Below are 17,238 nucleotides of genomic sequence, written 5' to 3' on the forward strand. Positions count from 1 at the left end.
GACATATTAATGTTTTTGAACTAAAATTCTTAGATTGGGAATTACAGAATATAGGAAATAACACAAAGGCTCTTCCAGGGCTTTCATGTTCCACCATACTTCTAAAAGCCCTGTGTTATGTGTGTGAAACGGTTCACTGAATATGGTTGGCCCTCCACATTTCTCGGTTTGACTTTTTGTATATTTTTTTATTCATGGGTTAAACCGCTGAGCAACTGAAATTGCTGACCGAACCTAGCAGTTTGAAAACATGCGAATGTGAGTAGATCAATAGGTACTGCTCTGGCAGGAAGGTAACAGCACTCCATGCAGTCATGCCGGCCACATGACCTTGAAGTGTCTATGGACATCACTGGCTCTTCGGCTTCAAAACAGAGATGAGCACCAACCTCCAGAGTCGGACACAACTAGACTTAATATCAGGGGGATACCTTTACCTTTGCCATGGATTTGAGTAATATGCTCTTTTTGAGAATCTCTAAGTCCCCCAGCATAAAACTGATCATAGAAATGTTCTGGAGGACCTGCTCTTCAGGCAGCTCTAGGTCCCCCAGTGTGATTGTATGGCCAACTTCCACTGAATGTGGTAGAGATCTCTCAGAAACTGGCCAGGCTAATACAGGAAGATATTAGAATCATAGACTCATAGAGATGGAAGATACCTCACGGGCCATCCAGTCCAACCCCCTGCTAAGAAGCAGGAAAATCACATTCAAAGTACTCCTGGCAGTTGGCTATCCAGACTCTGCTTAAAAGCCTCCAAAGAAGGAGCCTCCACCACACTCCGTGTTCCACTGCTGAACAGCTCTCACAGTTAGGAAGTTCTTCCTAATGTTCAGGTGGAATCTCCTTTCCTGAAGTTTGAAGACATCGTTCCGCGTCCTAGTCTCCAGGGCAGCAGAAAACAAGCATGTTCCCTCCTCCCTATGACTTCCCTTCACATATTTATTCATGGTTATCATGTCTCCTCTCAGCCTTCTCTTCTGCAGGCTAAATATACCCAGCTCTTTAAGCTGCTCCTCATAGGGCTTGTTCACCAGACCCTTGATCATTTTAGTTGCCCTCCTCTGGACACTTTCCAGCTTGTCAACATCTCCCTTCAACTGCGGTGCCCAGAATTGGACACAGTATTCCAGGTGTGGTCTGACCAAGGCGGAATAGAGGGGTAGCATGTCTTCCCTGGATCTAGACACTAAACTCCTATTTATGCAGGCCAAAATCTCATTGGCTTTTTTTGCCGCCACATCACATTGTCGGCTCATGTTTAACTTGTTGCCCACAAGGACTCCAAGATCTTTTTCACATGAACTGTTGTCGAGACAGGCGTCCCCCATTCCGTATCTTTGTATTTCATTTTTTCTGCCTAAGTGGAGTATCTTATATTTGTCCCTATTGAACTTTATTTTGTTAGTTTCGGCCCATCTCTCTAATCTGTTAAGATTGTTTTGAATTCTGCTCCTGTCTTCTGGAGTATTGGCTATCCCTCCCAATTTGCTGTCATCTGCAAACTTGATGATCATGCCTTCTAACCCTTCATCTAAGTATAAAGATGTTGAACAGAATCAGGCCCAGGATGGAACCCTGCTTATGGCACTCCACTTGTCTGCCAAGTATCCTGGTCCAGAGCCATGTTTATCCAGCTTCTTTCATCCTCCACTCATTCCAACCAACCTTGGGCTACCAACCATATGGACTGAATTTTTTTTGTAGCGAGGTCCTAATGTTGCCAGGTCAGGACTATATAGGTCCTTAGATTTCAGGTCCAAATCCCTAAAATTTGGGAGGACCTCAAGAGATGGGGCATTGATGATGTTAAAAGGTAAAGGTTTCCCCTGGCGTTAAGTCTAGTCGTGTCCGACTCTGGGGGTTTGTGCTCATCTCCATTTCTAAGCCAAAGAGCCGGCGTTGTCCGTAGACATCTCCGAGGTCATATGGTTGGCATGACTGCTAGGAGCACCATTAACTTCCCTCTGGAGCAGTACCTATTGATCTATTCATATTTGCATATTTTCGAACTGCTAGGTTGGCAGAAGTTGGGGCTGATAGCGGGAGCTCACCCTGCTTCCCAGATTCAAATTACCAACCTTCTGGTCAGCAAGTGCAGCAGCTCAGCATTTTAACCGGTGTAACTGATGATGTTACAAGTGTAATATTACAAAATCCATCAACATTATTGAGGTCTTTACTGGTGATGTTGTCAAGTATTATGGGATTGCTTGCAGAGTTGTTTTGAGAATGGTGAGGGGAAGAGATCACTGCCTTGAGCTCATCAACTACACAGAGAATACCATTCAAATATAAAGTACCATGGATAACAAATGAATAAAAGAGATATAAACACAGCTTTAAAGGTAGTGCTTTCACCCTGAAATTTTATCTCTTCTTCCTGAGGACCGAGGATGAGAATTTATGCCAAAATCTTGCAACCCTAGCTTTCACCACCACCATGGAAAAGAAATGGAAATATTTTTGAATGCTTGAATTTAGAGGCTACAGGGCATCAGCAGTGAAAAAAAAATATAGTATGTGACTGCAGGATTGGTTAAGATTGCAACTAAGTAATTCTTTATTTTTGTACCAACCCTGCCCCCTCACTCCCTACTATTCCTTGGAAATGTCAGGCCATTTCACACCACACTTCTAGCAGTCTCCTACAACCCCACATTGATCACGTCCACATCCGTTTAGTTTCACTAGAACTGCATCATCAAATGCTCCCAGCTGATTCACTGAGCTGAAGAGAAGATTGAAACAAATTGCTTTACCTTTGTGTGCCCAAAGCGGTACTGGTTGATATCAATATCTAAAGAGCCAAGTAATTTTTCAGCAGCTTTTCTGCTGTCCACAAATTTGTCCTCGGGAATTGCAGAAGGGTTCAGAATGCGGTACCTAATAAAAGCATACCAAAAAAGAAAATACAAATCAGATTCTGAACAAAATCTTGCCTAGAAGCTTTACCCCCCCCCCCCCCCAATCCCAGGCCTGCCAATGACTGAAGAACAAGGGTAATGTGCTCTATACATGCTTGGAGACACTTTTCAAAATATCACTATTTCATAGTTGAAAGACAGCTGTCACTGGATGCAATGCATCCAATGACACATATAATTAATGATATCTTGGCATATTCTTTATACCTTTCAGAATAAAAAAATAAGCTATTTGTGGAATGAAACTGAAAGGAAAATTCACTATTCTTTTCAGTCTTCATATTGACAAGTGGACATTTCTCTAAAATGTTTAACTTTCAATCTGTAGATTTGCATATCAAAAAAATCTTCAAGGAGCTCAAATCCTGCCTTTCATATCTGATATCTGATCTGAAGTTCTGAGTAAATGTTTAAGTGGCTGGGATAGATCAAGGGTGGGGAACCTCTTTAAGTTTGAGAGACTAATTTAATTACAGAAAAAGTCTCAGTGTGGATGAAGCTCAGAGTTAAAAGGGTTCCACAAATTACCAGAATAATTGAGTTTAAAGATCTTGTGTGTATGTGTGTGTGTGCTTTCAAGTTGCATGTTGACTTATGGTGAACTCTTGAATTTCATAGGATTTTCTTAGACAAGGATCATGTAGATATGGGTTTTGCCAGTACTTTCCTCTGAAATATAGGCTACTGTGACTGGTATTCCTTGGGTTTCCCATTCAAGTGCCAACCAGAAATTGCCCTGCTTAGCATCCAAGATCAAATGGGATCTGTTGCTTTTAGGGTATTGCTGATATTAAGCCTTAGAAGAGACATTTCAAATGATTAGTGTGTTTGTGTGTGTCCAAAAATTGAGAAACCACCAAATGATATTGCCATGTGGAGGGTCTGATTGAAACAACTTATTAATGGCCCCAAACTCTTTAGTTTTTGAGTAGCCAATCAGATATTTATAAATCGCTTCACATGCTAAAACGAAAATATAGAGACATTACCCTTTCTATTCAGTTCTACGCCTGAGTCTATAAGGGTGCCTCTACACAGCAGGCTGAATGTTAACACCATTATAACTGCCATGGCTCAAAGTTGTGGAATTGAAGGCATTGTATTTTGGTGAGGCATCAGCATTATTTGGTAGAGAAGGCAAGACCTTGTATGCTACAACTCCTAGGATTCCATAGTCTGGAGCCATGGCAATTGTCAGACTGCATTAATGCTACAGTGTAGATCAGGCATGGGCAAACTTCGGCCCCTCCAGGTGTTTTGGACTTCATCTACCGGCTGTTAGGAATTGTGGGAGTTGAAGTCGAAAACACCTGAACGGCCACGGTTTGCCCATGCTTGGTGTAGATGCACCCGAATAGAGTTCAAAAATGCTTGAATACATATTCCCCTTAGTAGCATAACAGAACTATTCTAAGGGATGGGAATGAAAGTAGCTAAAGAAACAGGAAATCTTTTTTAAAATAGTTGTAACTATCTAGGTGTTTTTGTTTTGTTTTTTATCATTTGGAACAATAAATATATAGGCTGAATCTTGGAGGCTGCATTATAGACTGAATCTGACCATTCAACTGACGAATCCATTATTATCAATACTAGTTGGCATCAATTCTAGCGTACCAAGTGCCAATCTTTTCCTAGCACTACCTTGAATCTTTGATTTTTTATCTAAGTACTAACCAAGGTTGACGCTGTTGAAGTCCTAAATAAAGGTTTTCCCCTGATATTAAGTCTAGTCATGTCCAACTCTGTGAGTTGGTGCTCATCTCCATTTTGAAGCTGAAAAGCCAGCGTTGTCTGTAGACATCTTCAAGGTCATGTGGCCGGCATGACTGCATGAAGCACCGGTACCTATTGATCTACTCACATTTGCATGTTTTCGAACTTCTAGGTTGGTAGAACCTGGGACTAACAGCAGGATCTCACCCCGCTCCCTGGATTCGAACCCCGACCTTTTGGGCAACAAGTTCAGCAACTCAGTGGTTTAATCTGCTGCACCACCGGGGGCTCCAGACAAGATCAAATATGCTGTCTGTGCTCTGGAACTAGATGCTTTCTAAAAGTAACTTTCCAAGCTTATTCAGTTCTTAAAAAGACTTATTAAAAAAAAGAATTCTGCCCAAAACTGGAAATGTGCTATATTTCCAATATGTAAATATGTTTCACTTAGCTCTGACTTCTATGTTAATCACATGTAAAAGAGATCTTGCAACTCAGTGTAAATAAATATAGAGAAATTGCTACTAGTCTTTTTTTTTGTAAAAGGAGTCTAAAGAAGCAACAATCAGACTACACCACTCATGTTAACAGTACCTTTGCTTAAAGTCAGCATAGACAACTCTGTTTGGAAAACCTTTGCGACAAATACGAATTCCTTCCAAGACACCATTACAGCGAAGCTGATGAAGGACGAGGAAAGCATCCATCACACCTGGAAAGAAAAAATGATTCAAAGATGTGGAGTGAAAAGGATTTTACTATATTCCAGCAATGAGAATAATATATATAGATATGATCTAAAAGATGTATGATCAAAAGGAAGGTTTGCTTTACCTGGACTTTTTGTTTCATTGGGAATAATGCAGCGTACAAAGTGGGGAGCTGTCGATTTTAAATTGGTCATCAGTTTGTTTAAATTTTCCTGCAAAGAGAGTAAAAACAAGGTAAATCGTACAACTGCTATGTACAACAAAATAGAACAATTAACCTAACATTTTACAGGAATAAAAATGTGATGTGGATAGACATATACACACACTGTTTCTCAACTGTCCACTATTTTCAAGCATGCAGTTACATTTAAGCAATGAGGCTTTGTGAGCCTGGCATGTTCCAATAAAACATAGTTTAAATTTTAAATGAACTGCAATTGTCAATTTGGAAGCAATCAAAAACAGCAGTTGGTTTAAACCGGGTAGCAGATGCTTTCAATATTCTCCTGTGGTGCACTGCTAATATCACTGCCCTGTATGAAAGAGAATTTTTAAAAGCTGTCTTCCCAGAATATACCTTTGCTTTCATGATCAAGAAAAGACCTCCACACCTTTCCTCCATACTTTAAACAAAAAGAGGGGTAAACAGCAAGGAAGGGAAGAGAATATGGTGGGTCTACTGAATCGCAAATAGCAAGGGATTAATGTCCTCCAGAGTTAAGGTCAAGGCTGGCTGGTTTGTGCCTCATATCTCCTGTCTCATATTCTTGGACCAAGAGACATGAGTGGTAATGTGGGGGACAGGGCTTAAACCTGGGACAGTAAAAGCTCCATATTGCTCCTTTTGGATTAAACTGGGGAGGTTTTCTCCCTTTCGTCTGCCAGGCTTATGTCAACAGCTTATGTCAATAGCTCGCTATTGAATAGTGTGATAGCCAAAAATTCAAATTAGCCAGCAAGTCAAGCAGCCTGGTTCATTTAAGTAGAGAAGTGCCACAGCTGATAGACAAAGTGTTTAACTCAGCAAGGCAGTTATGTGTCTTGGCCATGGCTTTCTGTATAACATTTGCTCTTTCTTGATGGTTCTCAGACATGTGCTAAAATAAAACCTATTACATTGAGTTCAAGATCTATCTATTGCTGTTGTTCACATCAACTCTGGGGACAAACCCATCACTGAGTTTTCTTGGCATGATTTATTAGAAGGTTTATTGTTGCCTTCCTCAGAGGCTGAGAGAGTGTGATTCACCTACACCCGGCAACTTTTCATAGATGGAAACTGGACCAAGCAATATCAGAGGATGGTCAAGATAGTAAAAGGTATTAACTCCTGCACAACTCTGGAACTCCCTGCCAAGGGAAGTCAGAATGGCCCCCTCCCTGCTATCCTTACAACCCCAAGCTAAAACCTTTTTATTCAGGCAGGCTATTAAAGAAGAGGGTTTTTAATATCATGTCAGGGGCTGCTGTGATTTTATATGTTTAAATGGATTTAATCTGAATTATTTTAATACTAATGATGTTTTAATACTGTTTTAACATTTGTATACTTGTATTATTTTACATTGTATTGTAATGCTTTTAATGTTAGCCACTTTGAGTCTCCTTATGGAGAGAAAAAGCAAGATATAAATAAACATAATAAAATAACAACAACAACAACATAATTAACAAACTGATTGATCTACACTGTCATATAGTTCAGTTTCAGAATGCAGATTAACTGCATTGAACTCGATTATATAGCAGTGTAGACTCAATGCAGTTAATCTGCATTCTAAAAATGGAATATATGGCAGTGTAGATCCCGCCACAGTTTCTTTTTTGCCTTGTTCTGCCTAGAAGGGCAGGACTCTGTGTCTTTCTCTCTACTTCATCACTTCAGTTTGTAGCAATTGAAGTAAGCTGAAGACAAATGGGGGAATGGAAGGAGGAAAGAGACACTGGAGCATTTTAAATGCTGGTTGAAAAGTGGGGTGACAGAGGATTAATCAGGATTGCCTTTGCCAAACTGGCTACCTTGACACATGGCTGCCAGAAGCACTGAATGTCGTGTGTGTGGGGGGGGGGGGGAGGGACTCAGCACCCCACGTCCCTCGTCACCTGGCTCCAGTTGATGGCAATTTCATGGAAGGAAGCATTGATTGTGCAGCTTTCCCTCATGGATTCCAATGGCAACATGGAAAGCCTCCCATGTTTCCGCAGAGGCGGCATGTGCCACCTCTGCCCTACTTCATCCAGGGAGTCCCGCCAGTGTCATTTGATGGGAGTTGGTAGGCTCTGTGGGCCCGGGCTGTGGCGCAGGTGGGAGAGCAAGCCAGCTGCAATTAACTGCAATGAATCACTCTGACCAGGAGGTCATGAGTTCGAGGCCGCTCGGAGCCTATGTTTGTTTGTCTTTGTTCTATGTTAAAAGGCATTGAATGTTTGCCTATATATGTAATGTGATCCGCCCTGAGTCCCCTTCGGGGTGAGAAGGGCGGAATATAAATGCTGTAAATAAATAAATAAATAAATAAGTAGGGCAGAGCCAATGCATGTCGCTGAAATCTGCCTTTTGTCATGAATTCCTGGGACAACTGGAAGATATGTTTGTGTGAGATCATCCAATGAGTTTCCATGGATGAACAGGGATTTGTCTCTAGTCTCTCAGAATCCTAACCCAATGCTCAACCTACTACATCATATTGGCTCTTCCATCTATCTATCAACTATAGTGGATAGATCAGGGGTCCCCAAACTAAGGCCCGGGGGCCGGATACGGCCCATCGAAGCTATTTATCTGGCCCCCATAGCACAAGGGCAGAAGCGGGTTGGGCTAAATGACCCAAGGGGTCTCTTCTTCTCTTACAACCCTTCTTCTTCTTCTTCTTCTTCTTCTTATTATTATTATTATTATTATTATTAACATTGAGGCTGGGTGGCCATCTGTCAGGGGTGCTTTGCTTGTGCTTTCGGTGCACAAAAGCAGAAGGGGATTGGACTCAATGGCCCAAAGGGTCTCTTCCAACCCTCGTTGTTATTATTATTGTTGTTGTTGTTATTATTAATTATTATTGCTTGGTGGCCAACTATAGTCCGGCCCTCCAGTGGTCTGAAGGATCGTGAACTGGCCCCCTGTTTTAAAAGTTTGGGGACCCCTGGGATAGATATTGATTAGAGTTATTACAGCGAGATGGACAATTCATGGCCCTCAACTTCTCCACAAACCACTTGAACCTCCACCTTGGTACTTCATTTGGCAGCAAAGTTTTTTGCCATCACAAGAAATTCAAGCAATTCTTTTGGAAACCGTTGTGTACCACGAACCTGAACCTTGCTTTTTAGACTGATTTCATCCTCAGTGCCAAAAATATTTTCTGTTAACAGCTCAGGGAACAACAATCAATGTGTGTGAAGTACTTTTGGCCTTGGATTCAGCTTCCAAAGAAGTAATCACAGTAATCTGTTCCTGTAAAAATATCAAAAATGTTGTGTTGTGGCTCTTTAAGGCTTGGCGGGTTTATTTATAAGCTGCCTTGGGATTTCCTGACATAAGGCCAGAGGGTGGTAAAAACATTTTAATACACACATGTTTATTGTGGCATAAGATGAACTGAACTCTATTGGCGGAAACTTACACACCACAATTATGCTGATAGTCTTTGACCTTCCAGAGGACTATCTCATATCTGAAGCGCTTAACCGAGGACCCTTCCACACAGCCATATAACCCAGAATATCAAGACAGATAATCCACAATATCTGCTTTGAACTGGATTATCTGAGTGCACACTATCATATAATCCAGTTCAATATGGATTTTATACAGCTGTGTGGAAGGGGTCTGTGACAGTAATTATTTTTATCTCTGTTCATGCTAAATTAAGACCCTTCCACACTTCCCTTTATCCCAGCATCTGATCCCAGATTATGTACTTTAAACTGGAATATATGAGTCCCCACTGCCAGATAACCTGCAATAAAATCTTGGGCTAAAGGGGTAGTGTGAAGGTCCCTTAGAGCAGTGGTTCTCAACCTGGGGTCCCCAGATGTTTTTGGCCTTCAACTTCCAGAAATCCTAACAGCTGGTAAACTGGCTGGGATTTCTGGGAGTTGTAGGCCAGAAACATCTGGGAACCCCAGGTTGAGAACCACTGCCTTAGAGATTCTAATTTCAGATATTACATTGTAACTGAATCAAAATAGAAAAAATACAAAAAAATCCCCTTACCAAACTGAAAAAAATTAGGTCTTCCAAAGATAGCCAGTTTCTACCTTTGCATATTATTTGTTTTGAATATACAAGTTTTGATGATAGAATGACAAATTACACATTATGCTTAAAAGGAAATTGGAAAATTACTTTATGCATTGATGACACCGTTTGGAAAGAAGCCCCTTTCTTGCGTTTCTTCTCTCCACTTTGATCAACTGTCATTTTTTTATTTGTAAAAGAAAAGAAACACAAACAGAGCAATTGAGCTAAATTTTGGTTACAGCAATGACAAAAAAGACAGATTTATAAATTGATTTAGAAGTCTATAAACAGAAATCTAAAAAGATTAAACCAGGGATCTATGTATTTTCTTTGGTCTCATTGAGATCTGTGGGTTCTATGCTACAGTACAGTTCTTTTGTTGTTTTACATCTCCTCCTCACTTCATCTCCACCAAAGGTAATGCATGGGCATAATGCAACTATGATTAGGCATATGTCAAGATCCTTCTGCTGCAGATTTTTTCTGCATTTCACCTGACCACTGTTTCCCTGTGCTTACACTGCAGAATCCACAGTCTGATGGCCAGATGATGATGCATTCCAAAAAGGGAGTATACACTTCAATTATGGACATAGAAAATATTAGGAATTGCACAACATTATTTAAATGTGCTCCAAAACTCATCCTGAAGGGTAGAACATCTCTGTAGGGATCAAGAATGTCCAATTCTTTTTCATTTGATTTTACCTACATATCCCCAAGTCTGGATTCAAATTCTTTATTGGAACTATTAATTGTGGCAATGGCTGGGTAACCCTTAATTGTTACAATGGTTGATGTCCTCCCAAAAGCTTGGTTCTTGTACTGATACAACATCTCAGGTTTTTAGCATTACAATACCATTGATACTCTGCTGGCTGGGATGGTTTACTGATGTATCAGTGCCATGAACAAAACATTAAAAAGTAAAAATGTTATGAACACACTTATCTATCATGATTATCTCAAAAATATATATAGTTCATGATATCGTATTGTGTCTTCAAGTTGTTTCTGACTTATGGCAACCCCAGAGCAAACCTATCTGGGGCTAGAAATGTCTCAGCCACACAAGGTCACCTAGCAGTTTTCCATTATCAAATAAGGAATTAAACTTTGGTCTTCAGCATCATTGTCCAACATTTAAACCAGTATACATATTGGCTCTTAAATACTGGAAATTCAGAACTGGGTGCAAGTGTGCAGCCTCAGAACCCAGTTTTCAGCAGATGTCAAGATCCAGTATCACTAAACTTACTACAAATCCCTGTTCCTACTCTTGGTTCCTCTTCACTGTTATGACTTATTTACTTGACTACTTGCTCAAATAATGATAGTCAGAAACATACGTCACATGCCAATTTGCATGTGGATTCATTGTTTCTTTCTTTCTCTTCCCAGAATTGGTGTTTAAATCTAGAAGTGCTAAAGCTATAGCAATGTCTGTGAGGAGCAACAACAGTGATTCGCAAAGTAGTGAAAATTTTCAAGGCACTGTGGCCCTAGCATTTACCTAGTGATATGAATTTCAGATTGCCAGGTCTACTCAAGCAAAAAAAGGTGTCCAAAGTCTACTCTTTAAACAATATACGAGCGACATCATAACTTCCTTAGATTTACAGCTGTTTTTTGCAACAATATTGACTGGTTTTGGACGTTTAATCCTTGGCAGTTAAGCGGATGAAGTAGTAGGAAAGTTCTCTGCTTAAAACCCTGGAGAACTGCTCCCAGAACACAGTATTGACTTAAATGGACTGACCTGATATGAGACTGCATGCCTCGTTTTTCTTCTGGTAGCAAATTTAACTACCCAACTTGAGATTTAGCAATCTGTTCTCTACATTGCATGGATCAGCGCACACATTAGTTTCCAAACTCAGTGCAATACTTTTTATCAAAGCAGTGCTTCTGGCACACTTTAATTCACTGGGATGTGAAGGTTTTATCAAGTATGTTGCTATCCATGAGAGTTTAGATTAGAATAATGAAATCAAACCCATTAATTATATTTATATGGATCAATAGTGTCAACTTAGTTTTGAACACTCCACATAGATGAACATAGGATGATCTCTTATTTCAAATGGGACTTCTGACCCTTCCAACACAATGCTCTCTACACTATTTGGAAGAACATTTATGATGTTTCAGCCAAAGAAAACAGTTCAAAAATATTTTTGCCCGTCTAATGGGTTAGGGGACATTTTGCTATGTTTTGTCACCTCTCAGAGAGTTCAGGACCTTTTTCTAAAATGAGAAGTGACTCTTAATCACTTCCTACTGCTAAAGAAAGGCCTCCCCTATCTCTGAAGTGACCCAGGGGTTGAAAAACTTGGAAAAATGCTCCTTTTATTCCCTAATGCTCCTTCTCTCCCACCTGCGCCACAGGGCCCGGGCTGTGGCGCAGGCGGGAGAGCAAGCCAGCTGCAATTAACTGCAATGAATCACTCTGACCAGGAGATCATGAGTTCGAGGCCCGCTCGGAGCCTATGTTTGTTTGTCTTTGTTCTGTGTTAAAAGGCATTGAATGTTTGCCTATATGTGTAATGTGATCCGCCCTGAGTCCCCTTCGGGGTGAGAAGGGCGGAATATAAATACTGTAAATAAATAAATAAATAAATAATTTTGGAGGACATTTGAGAGTAAAAAATCATTATTTCGTGGTGGCTGGGGGGGGGGGGTAAGCAGCTCTAAATGTTAACATGGATATCCCATCTTTACATGAAAGAAATATCAGAGCCTAAATGCCCGGGTGCTTTTGTTCCCAGAAAGGGGGCGGGGAGGCTGTTGGAGAGGAAACACACTTCCCAGTAAGCCCTTGGGAACAGCTGGTGGGAGCCAGGTAGTCACTGTCCCCTCATTGGCTGAGGTAGGGAGATCCGTGAGGGCATGACCACTTTATTCTGGATCTCCTGCCCAGTTGCACTGATTTGACAATCTTTGATCCTGCAGTCATACTTTTACACATCCTTGTAACCCTGTCTTCCTGTGCTACTGCTATTCCCCCCCCCCCCATATATAATTTTTACTGTATTTTTGTGCAATTACAGCATTTAAAATTTTGGGTGCAGACCTAAAATTAATGAGAACATCAACCCTGGCCTTGTCTTATTCAACTGCTGAGTATACCTGCCCTGTTTGGCACAAGTCTGCCCATGCAAAGCATAGCATTGAACAAAACATGCAGAATAATCACAGGATGTCTGAAACCTACACCTGTTGATAAACTCTACAAGCTAACTGGCATTGCCCCACCTGATGTGCGACAGGAAGTTGCTGCTGTGAGAGAAATAAGGTTGAACACCTCCTCCCAGTAGACTCAAATCAAGGAAAAGCTTCATGAGAACCACCACTCCTTTTAACGTTCCCCCAGCAACAGCAAGAGTATCCCTCTGGGAAGCTAAACCAGGAAATCCCAATTGGATTTCCCCCCACAAGTGTCTGCCTCCAGGGCAAACCAAGAATGGGCAACTTGGAAGTCCCTGAACTGACTCAGAAGTGGAGTGGGAAGATCAAAAGACAATCTAGCAAACTGGTACTACCTAAGAGGACCTCCAGCTTGTGCGACTGTGAAGCAGAACAGACAACTCTGCACCTGTATGCTTGTCTGCAATGTCCTGCCTCATGTACAGAGGAAGAATTGTCAGAGGCTACAGACAATGCAGTCGCTGTTGCCCGTTTTTGGTCAAAATATATTTAGCTGCTTGTGTTCCTTCTATTTTTTATCTGTTTTATACTGATTTATGCAATGCTTTTGACACAAAATAAATAAAGCATTTAAGAACAAAATAAAAGGCAAATATGAATATAAACTAAAAGAAAAACAGTTAGTTTGGCAATAACAAAGGATAGGGAGGAGAGGAAGAGAACCCCACCCCAAAATGTGACATTACTGCTAGCATATCAGCACAGAAATTGAAAAGCCCCATCACTCCAAGCTAGGTGACTGCAATGTTGCCAGACTGGGAGCTATTGGTGAGTTTTACTCATTAATAGCTAGGGAGAGGAAAATCACAGAGAGGACACAGACTGATCATGGGATGCATGTGGCAAGTGACCTTTTATGATGATGCAGCTGTAATTCTAGTTTGCCTGCCTCATGTGATAAAGTCCTAAATAAAAGAAAGAAAGTAGAATTGGACATTTCATACTGTTCTGCAATAATAACTGATAAAATGGCAATGCCCTTTTGGCTGACACTATAGAAAGGGCACAGAAATGAATGTAATCTATAATGTTCTGTGCCAGACAGGAATCTCTGAAGAAGGCTCAGCAGTTCTTGGTTACTTGCAGTGATTTTCAAATGGCAGGTTTGCGTCATTTTAGCTCAGAGCTTTCTCCAGTCTGCCTTATAGACCCAGCTCTCTACTCACCTGTTCTAGACACTCTCTTATGATTCATGACAACTACGTCTAACCAAATGAACTTCATAATAAATATGCTGTAAATGATTGTGGCTTGGGGATATAATGGCTAAATCTCAGTAATGAGTCATAGTCTTACTTATTTAACATGAGTATAGAGAAACCTGCAAATTGCCATGCCCAAAAAGCACAGTCACAGAAATGGTTATTTAAGAATTATTTCTGCTCGGCAGAGGTTTCCCATGGAGCTCTGAGATCTGGAAGGCAAAATCACTCTGCTCTTTTTACTTATCAAATGTGGGGTTTTTAAAAAAAATAGAGAGCTGTATTTCCCTTAGTTTCACTGAGAGTCTGTGAAAGTTACTTTTTTCAATCACCCAACCATTTCCCAGCCAATATAGAGGATTGTTGGAGCAGTACTTGAAAGAAAAGTGATGCCTCTGACCTGAGCTATGTTCTTCATTTAAGTATGGACACATGTCTGTATTTTTAAAAAGCTTTTATGAATAAATATATTTATTCAAGACTTTGAGATTACTTTTTAAAAGGACTCTCCTGAGCCTAAAATGCTCATGGATGTGGCAAAATGTGGCAAAAATTGCCCAAAGGTATTCTAAAGGACATGGGAAGCATTTTGAGGCAAAAAAACTGCATTGCCCTCAGAGTAATATAATACAGATTCAGTCTACTAGTCTGCAATAGTTGCCAACCCCAGCTCTAGATAGAGTTGCCATATTGAAAACTGGCAACTTATGGTACTCCTTTAACAATTGTGTGAAGAAGAGTATTTCAGTAGTGATTTCTTGTCAAGCAACCCAAACACCACTATTGGCTAGAGAAAGAAAGAGACAATGAATCTGTGTGCAAATTGGCATGTGACGTATGTTTTTTTTTCCTATCTTCCTTTAAGCAAGTGATCAAGTGAAGAAGTCAGAGCAGGAAACAAGTAGTAAATTATTTTAAATCTGCTGAAAACTGGGTCTGAAACTGCACATTTGCACCCAGTTCCGATAAAAAGTAACCCTGGCTAAACTTTACTCTTCTCTGTAATTTGAAAGGGGTTTTTTTATGTCAAGGAGCTCCCGGTGGCACAATGGGTTAAATCCTTATGCAGGCAGGACTGCTGACCAACAGGTCGGCAGTTCAAATCCGGGGAGTGCAGGTCAGCTCCCTATGTCAGCAACAGCTTTCCATGCGGGGACATGAGAGACGTCTCCAACAAGAAGGGTAAAACATCAAACATCCTGGCGTCCCCTGAGCAACGTTCTTGCAGATGGCCAATTTTCTCATACCAGAAGCGACTTGCAGTTTCTCAATTCACTCTTGAAACAAAACAAATAAAAACCAACCTAGGCACGTTTGTTGCACTGAAAGATGTGCGTTTGTTACATTGAAAGATGTGCATATTATGGATGCACCTTGAAGTGAGATGTGACATGCAATAACGACAACATCAGGTGATCTCAGCCTATTTTGAGTCAGCAGGAAGACTAAATTGAATCAATGGAAATGACTATCTCTCTGCCTCCCACAGATACGTTATGAAAGGAATTACATCTAAGGCAGCAAGACTTTCCAATATCATGATTTGGTATATTTACTCAGCATCTCTTCTAAGCTTTGATTTAGGAATTAAAGTGAAGAAGGTCACCCCACTTACCGCTGTCAGCACTGATATAATTTTCAAACAAGCTTGCCAAAAGTTTGTTGGAAGATTTTTGAAAAGTGCCCACCACAGTCTCATTGAGTGGGTCTTTGTTTTTCTCAAGCCAACCAACGATGTTGTAGGGTACCTAGAAACACACAGAGATAGTTGAAATGTGAAGATAAGGAATAAAAGAGACAGGAGAGGAACAGGAAAAAAGAAGACACAGTGGGGGGGGGGGTGTCAAACAACCAGGAAAATTCCTTCTTTTATAATACAACCATTTGATATTCTGAGTTGTCCTATGACAGATCAGTAGTTAATTACCCCCCAAATTATTTCATTCATCTCCATGATAACTGAACGATACTTGATATCAAATTCTACGATACTTGGTATCAAATTCCACATTCATAAAAATATGTTTTCATTAATCATTTCATTCCTCCAACCTGTTAGGAATGAACAATGAGAAAGAACACTGATCTATGCAACTCAATATTGTCTATGATGACCAATGCATCTCTCCAAGATTGACACAGATCTTTTTAGCTCTGCAGATAATTGTCATTAAATGTAGGGTCTTTAGGCAAAGCTGTTTTTTTTAAATTACAACTATGTTTCTTCTTTATAAAAATATTTTTCTCTGACATATAATTTTCAAGATAAACCAAACAAGTATAAGATTGAAGACAGACACAAATTCCAGACACTTGTGGAAGTGGCTTGTATATACATTTCTTACACTTAACTTCTAGCTCATGGAGAGGCCTATCTTCATTTCAAGAAAACCTTTTTGAGCCCTCCTCAATGCTGCTTGGTAATCTTCTCTTATATATAGAACAAATATGCTCTACCATTCCATGGACTATAATTTTATTAGGATTCTATGTACACAGCTAATACTCTGGAGAGGAAAGTGTCAGTGGTGTTCACCTCTTTAAATGTTTAAAACTTACCGCTCCAGCATAGTGCAGGAGTTCAAAATGTGCTTCATATTTCCTTTTCTTGTCAAGCCTAGGCTTCTGCAGGTTGGGTGACTTGCCAAGGTGGTTGTCATAGAGCTTGGCTTTGAAAGTCATATCTGTAGCTTTGGGGAACATGCACTCCTCTTCAAGGATCGACAAGATGCCCAAGGGCTGTTTTTAAAATTCAGAGGACGAATGTTAGGATTTTGTTTTCCAGAAACAACATTTGGGTTAACATCAAGGAATGACACATATGGAGGCCGTGTTTTGCTATATCCATCAATACTTTACCATTTTAGGCTGCTATGAAACTTGGTGACACAGTGTGAAAATGTTATTTCAGCTGATTGCTGACATAATATTGATGCTTTGCTTTTCAAAATGCTTTAAAGGGCTGATATTTCCCTCAATAAATCAGCAGGAAAAAATTATTATAGCTCAGATTCGTACAACTTGCAATCTAGAGAGCCAAACACATGACTCCAGCTATTAGTCTTTTGTAAACTACGTAGCTATCAAAAAGCCCAGAACATGCATTGAGGTTCTAGAGCAGTGCTTCTCAACCTCTGCCCCCCTCATACATATTTGACATCTACTTCCAGAAGCATCATCCAGCATGACTAATGGTCAAAAATTCTGGGAAGAAAAAACCAAATTTCTTG

The 17,238-nt window shown here is 40.3% G+C and overlaps 1 protein-coding gene across 2 annotated transcripts in view; it reads right to left on the reverse strand.

Annotated features, from left to right (window-relative positions):
* The window catches only part of myh15 (myosin heavy chain 15), a 149,645-nt gene that overhangs the window by 74,550 nt on the left and 57,857 nt on the right, over positions 1–17,238 (reverse strand). For both annotated transcript variants that reach the window (XM_062974863.1, XM_062974864.1), the window contains 6 exons: positions 16,568–16,747; positions 15,624–15,756; positions 9,705–9,772; positions 5,481–5,568; positions 5,241–5,358; positions 2,766–2,889 (listed from right to left, as the gene is read on the reverse strand). In XM_062974863.1, the coding sequence (XP_062830933.1) occupies positions 2,766–2,889; positions 5,241–5,358; positions 5,481–5,568; positions 9,705–9,772; positions 15,624–15,756; positions 16,568–16,747 (711 nt within the window). The remainder of the gene's footprint in view (positions 1–2,765; positions 2,890–5,240; positions 5,359–5,480; positions 5,569–9,704; positions 9,773–15,623; positions 15,757–16,567; positions 16,748–17,238) is intronic.

This window comes from Anolis carolinensis, chromosome 3 (assembly GCF_035594765.1).
Source record: "Anolis carolinensis isolate JA03-04 chromosome 3, rAnoCar3.1.pri, whole genome shotgun sequence".
NCBI lineage: Eukaryota > Metazoa > Chordata > Lepidosauria > Squamata > Dactyloidae > Anolis > Anolis carolinensis.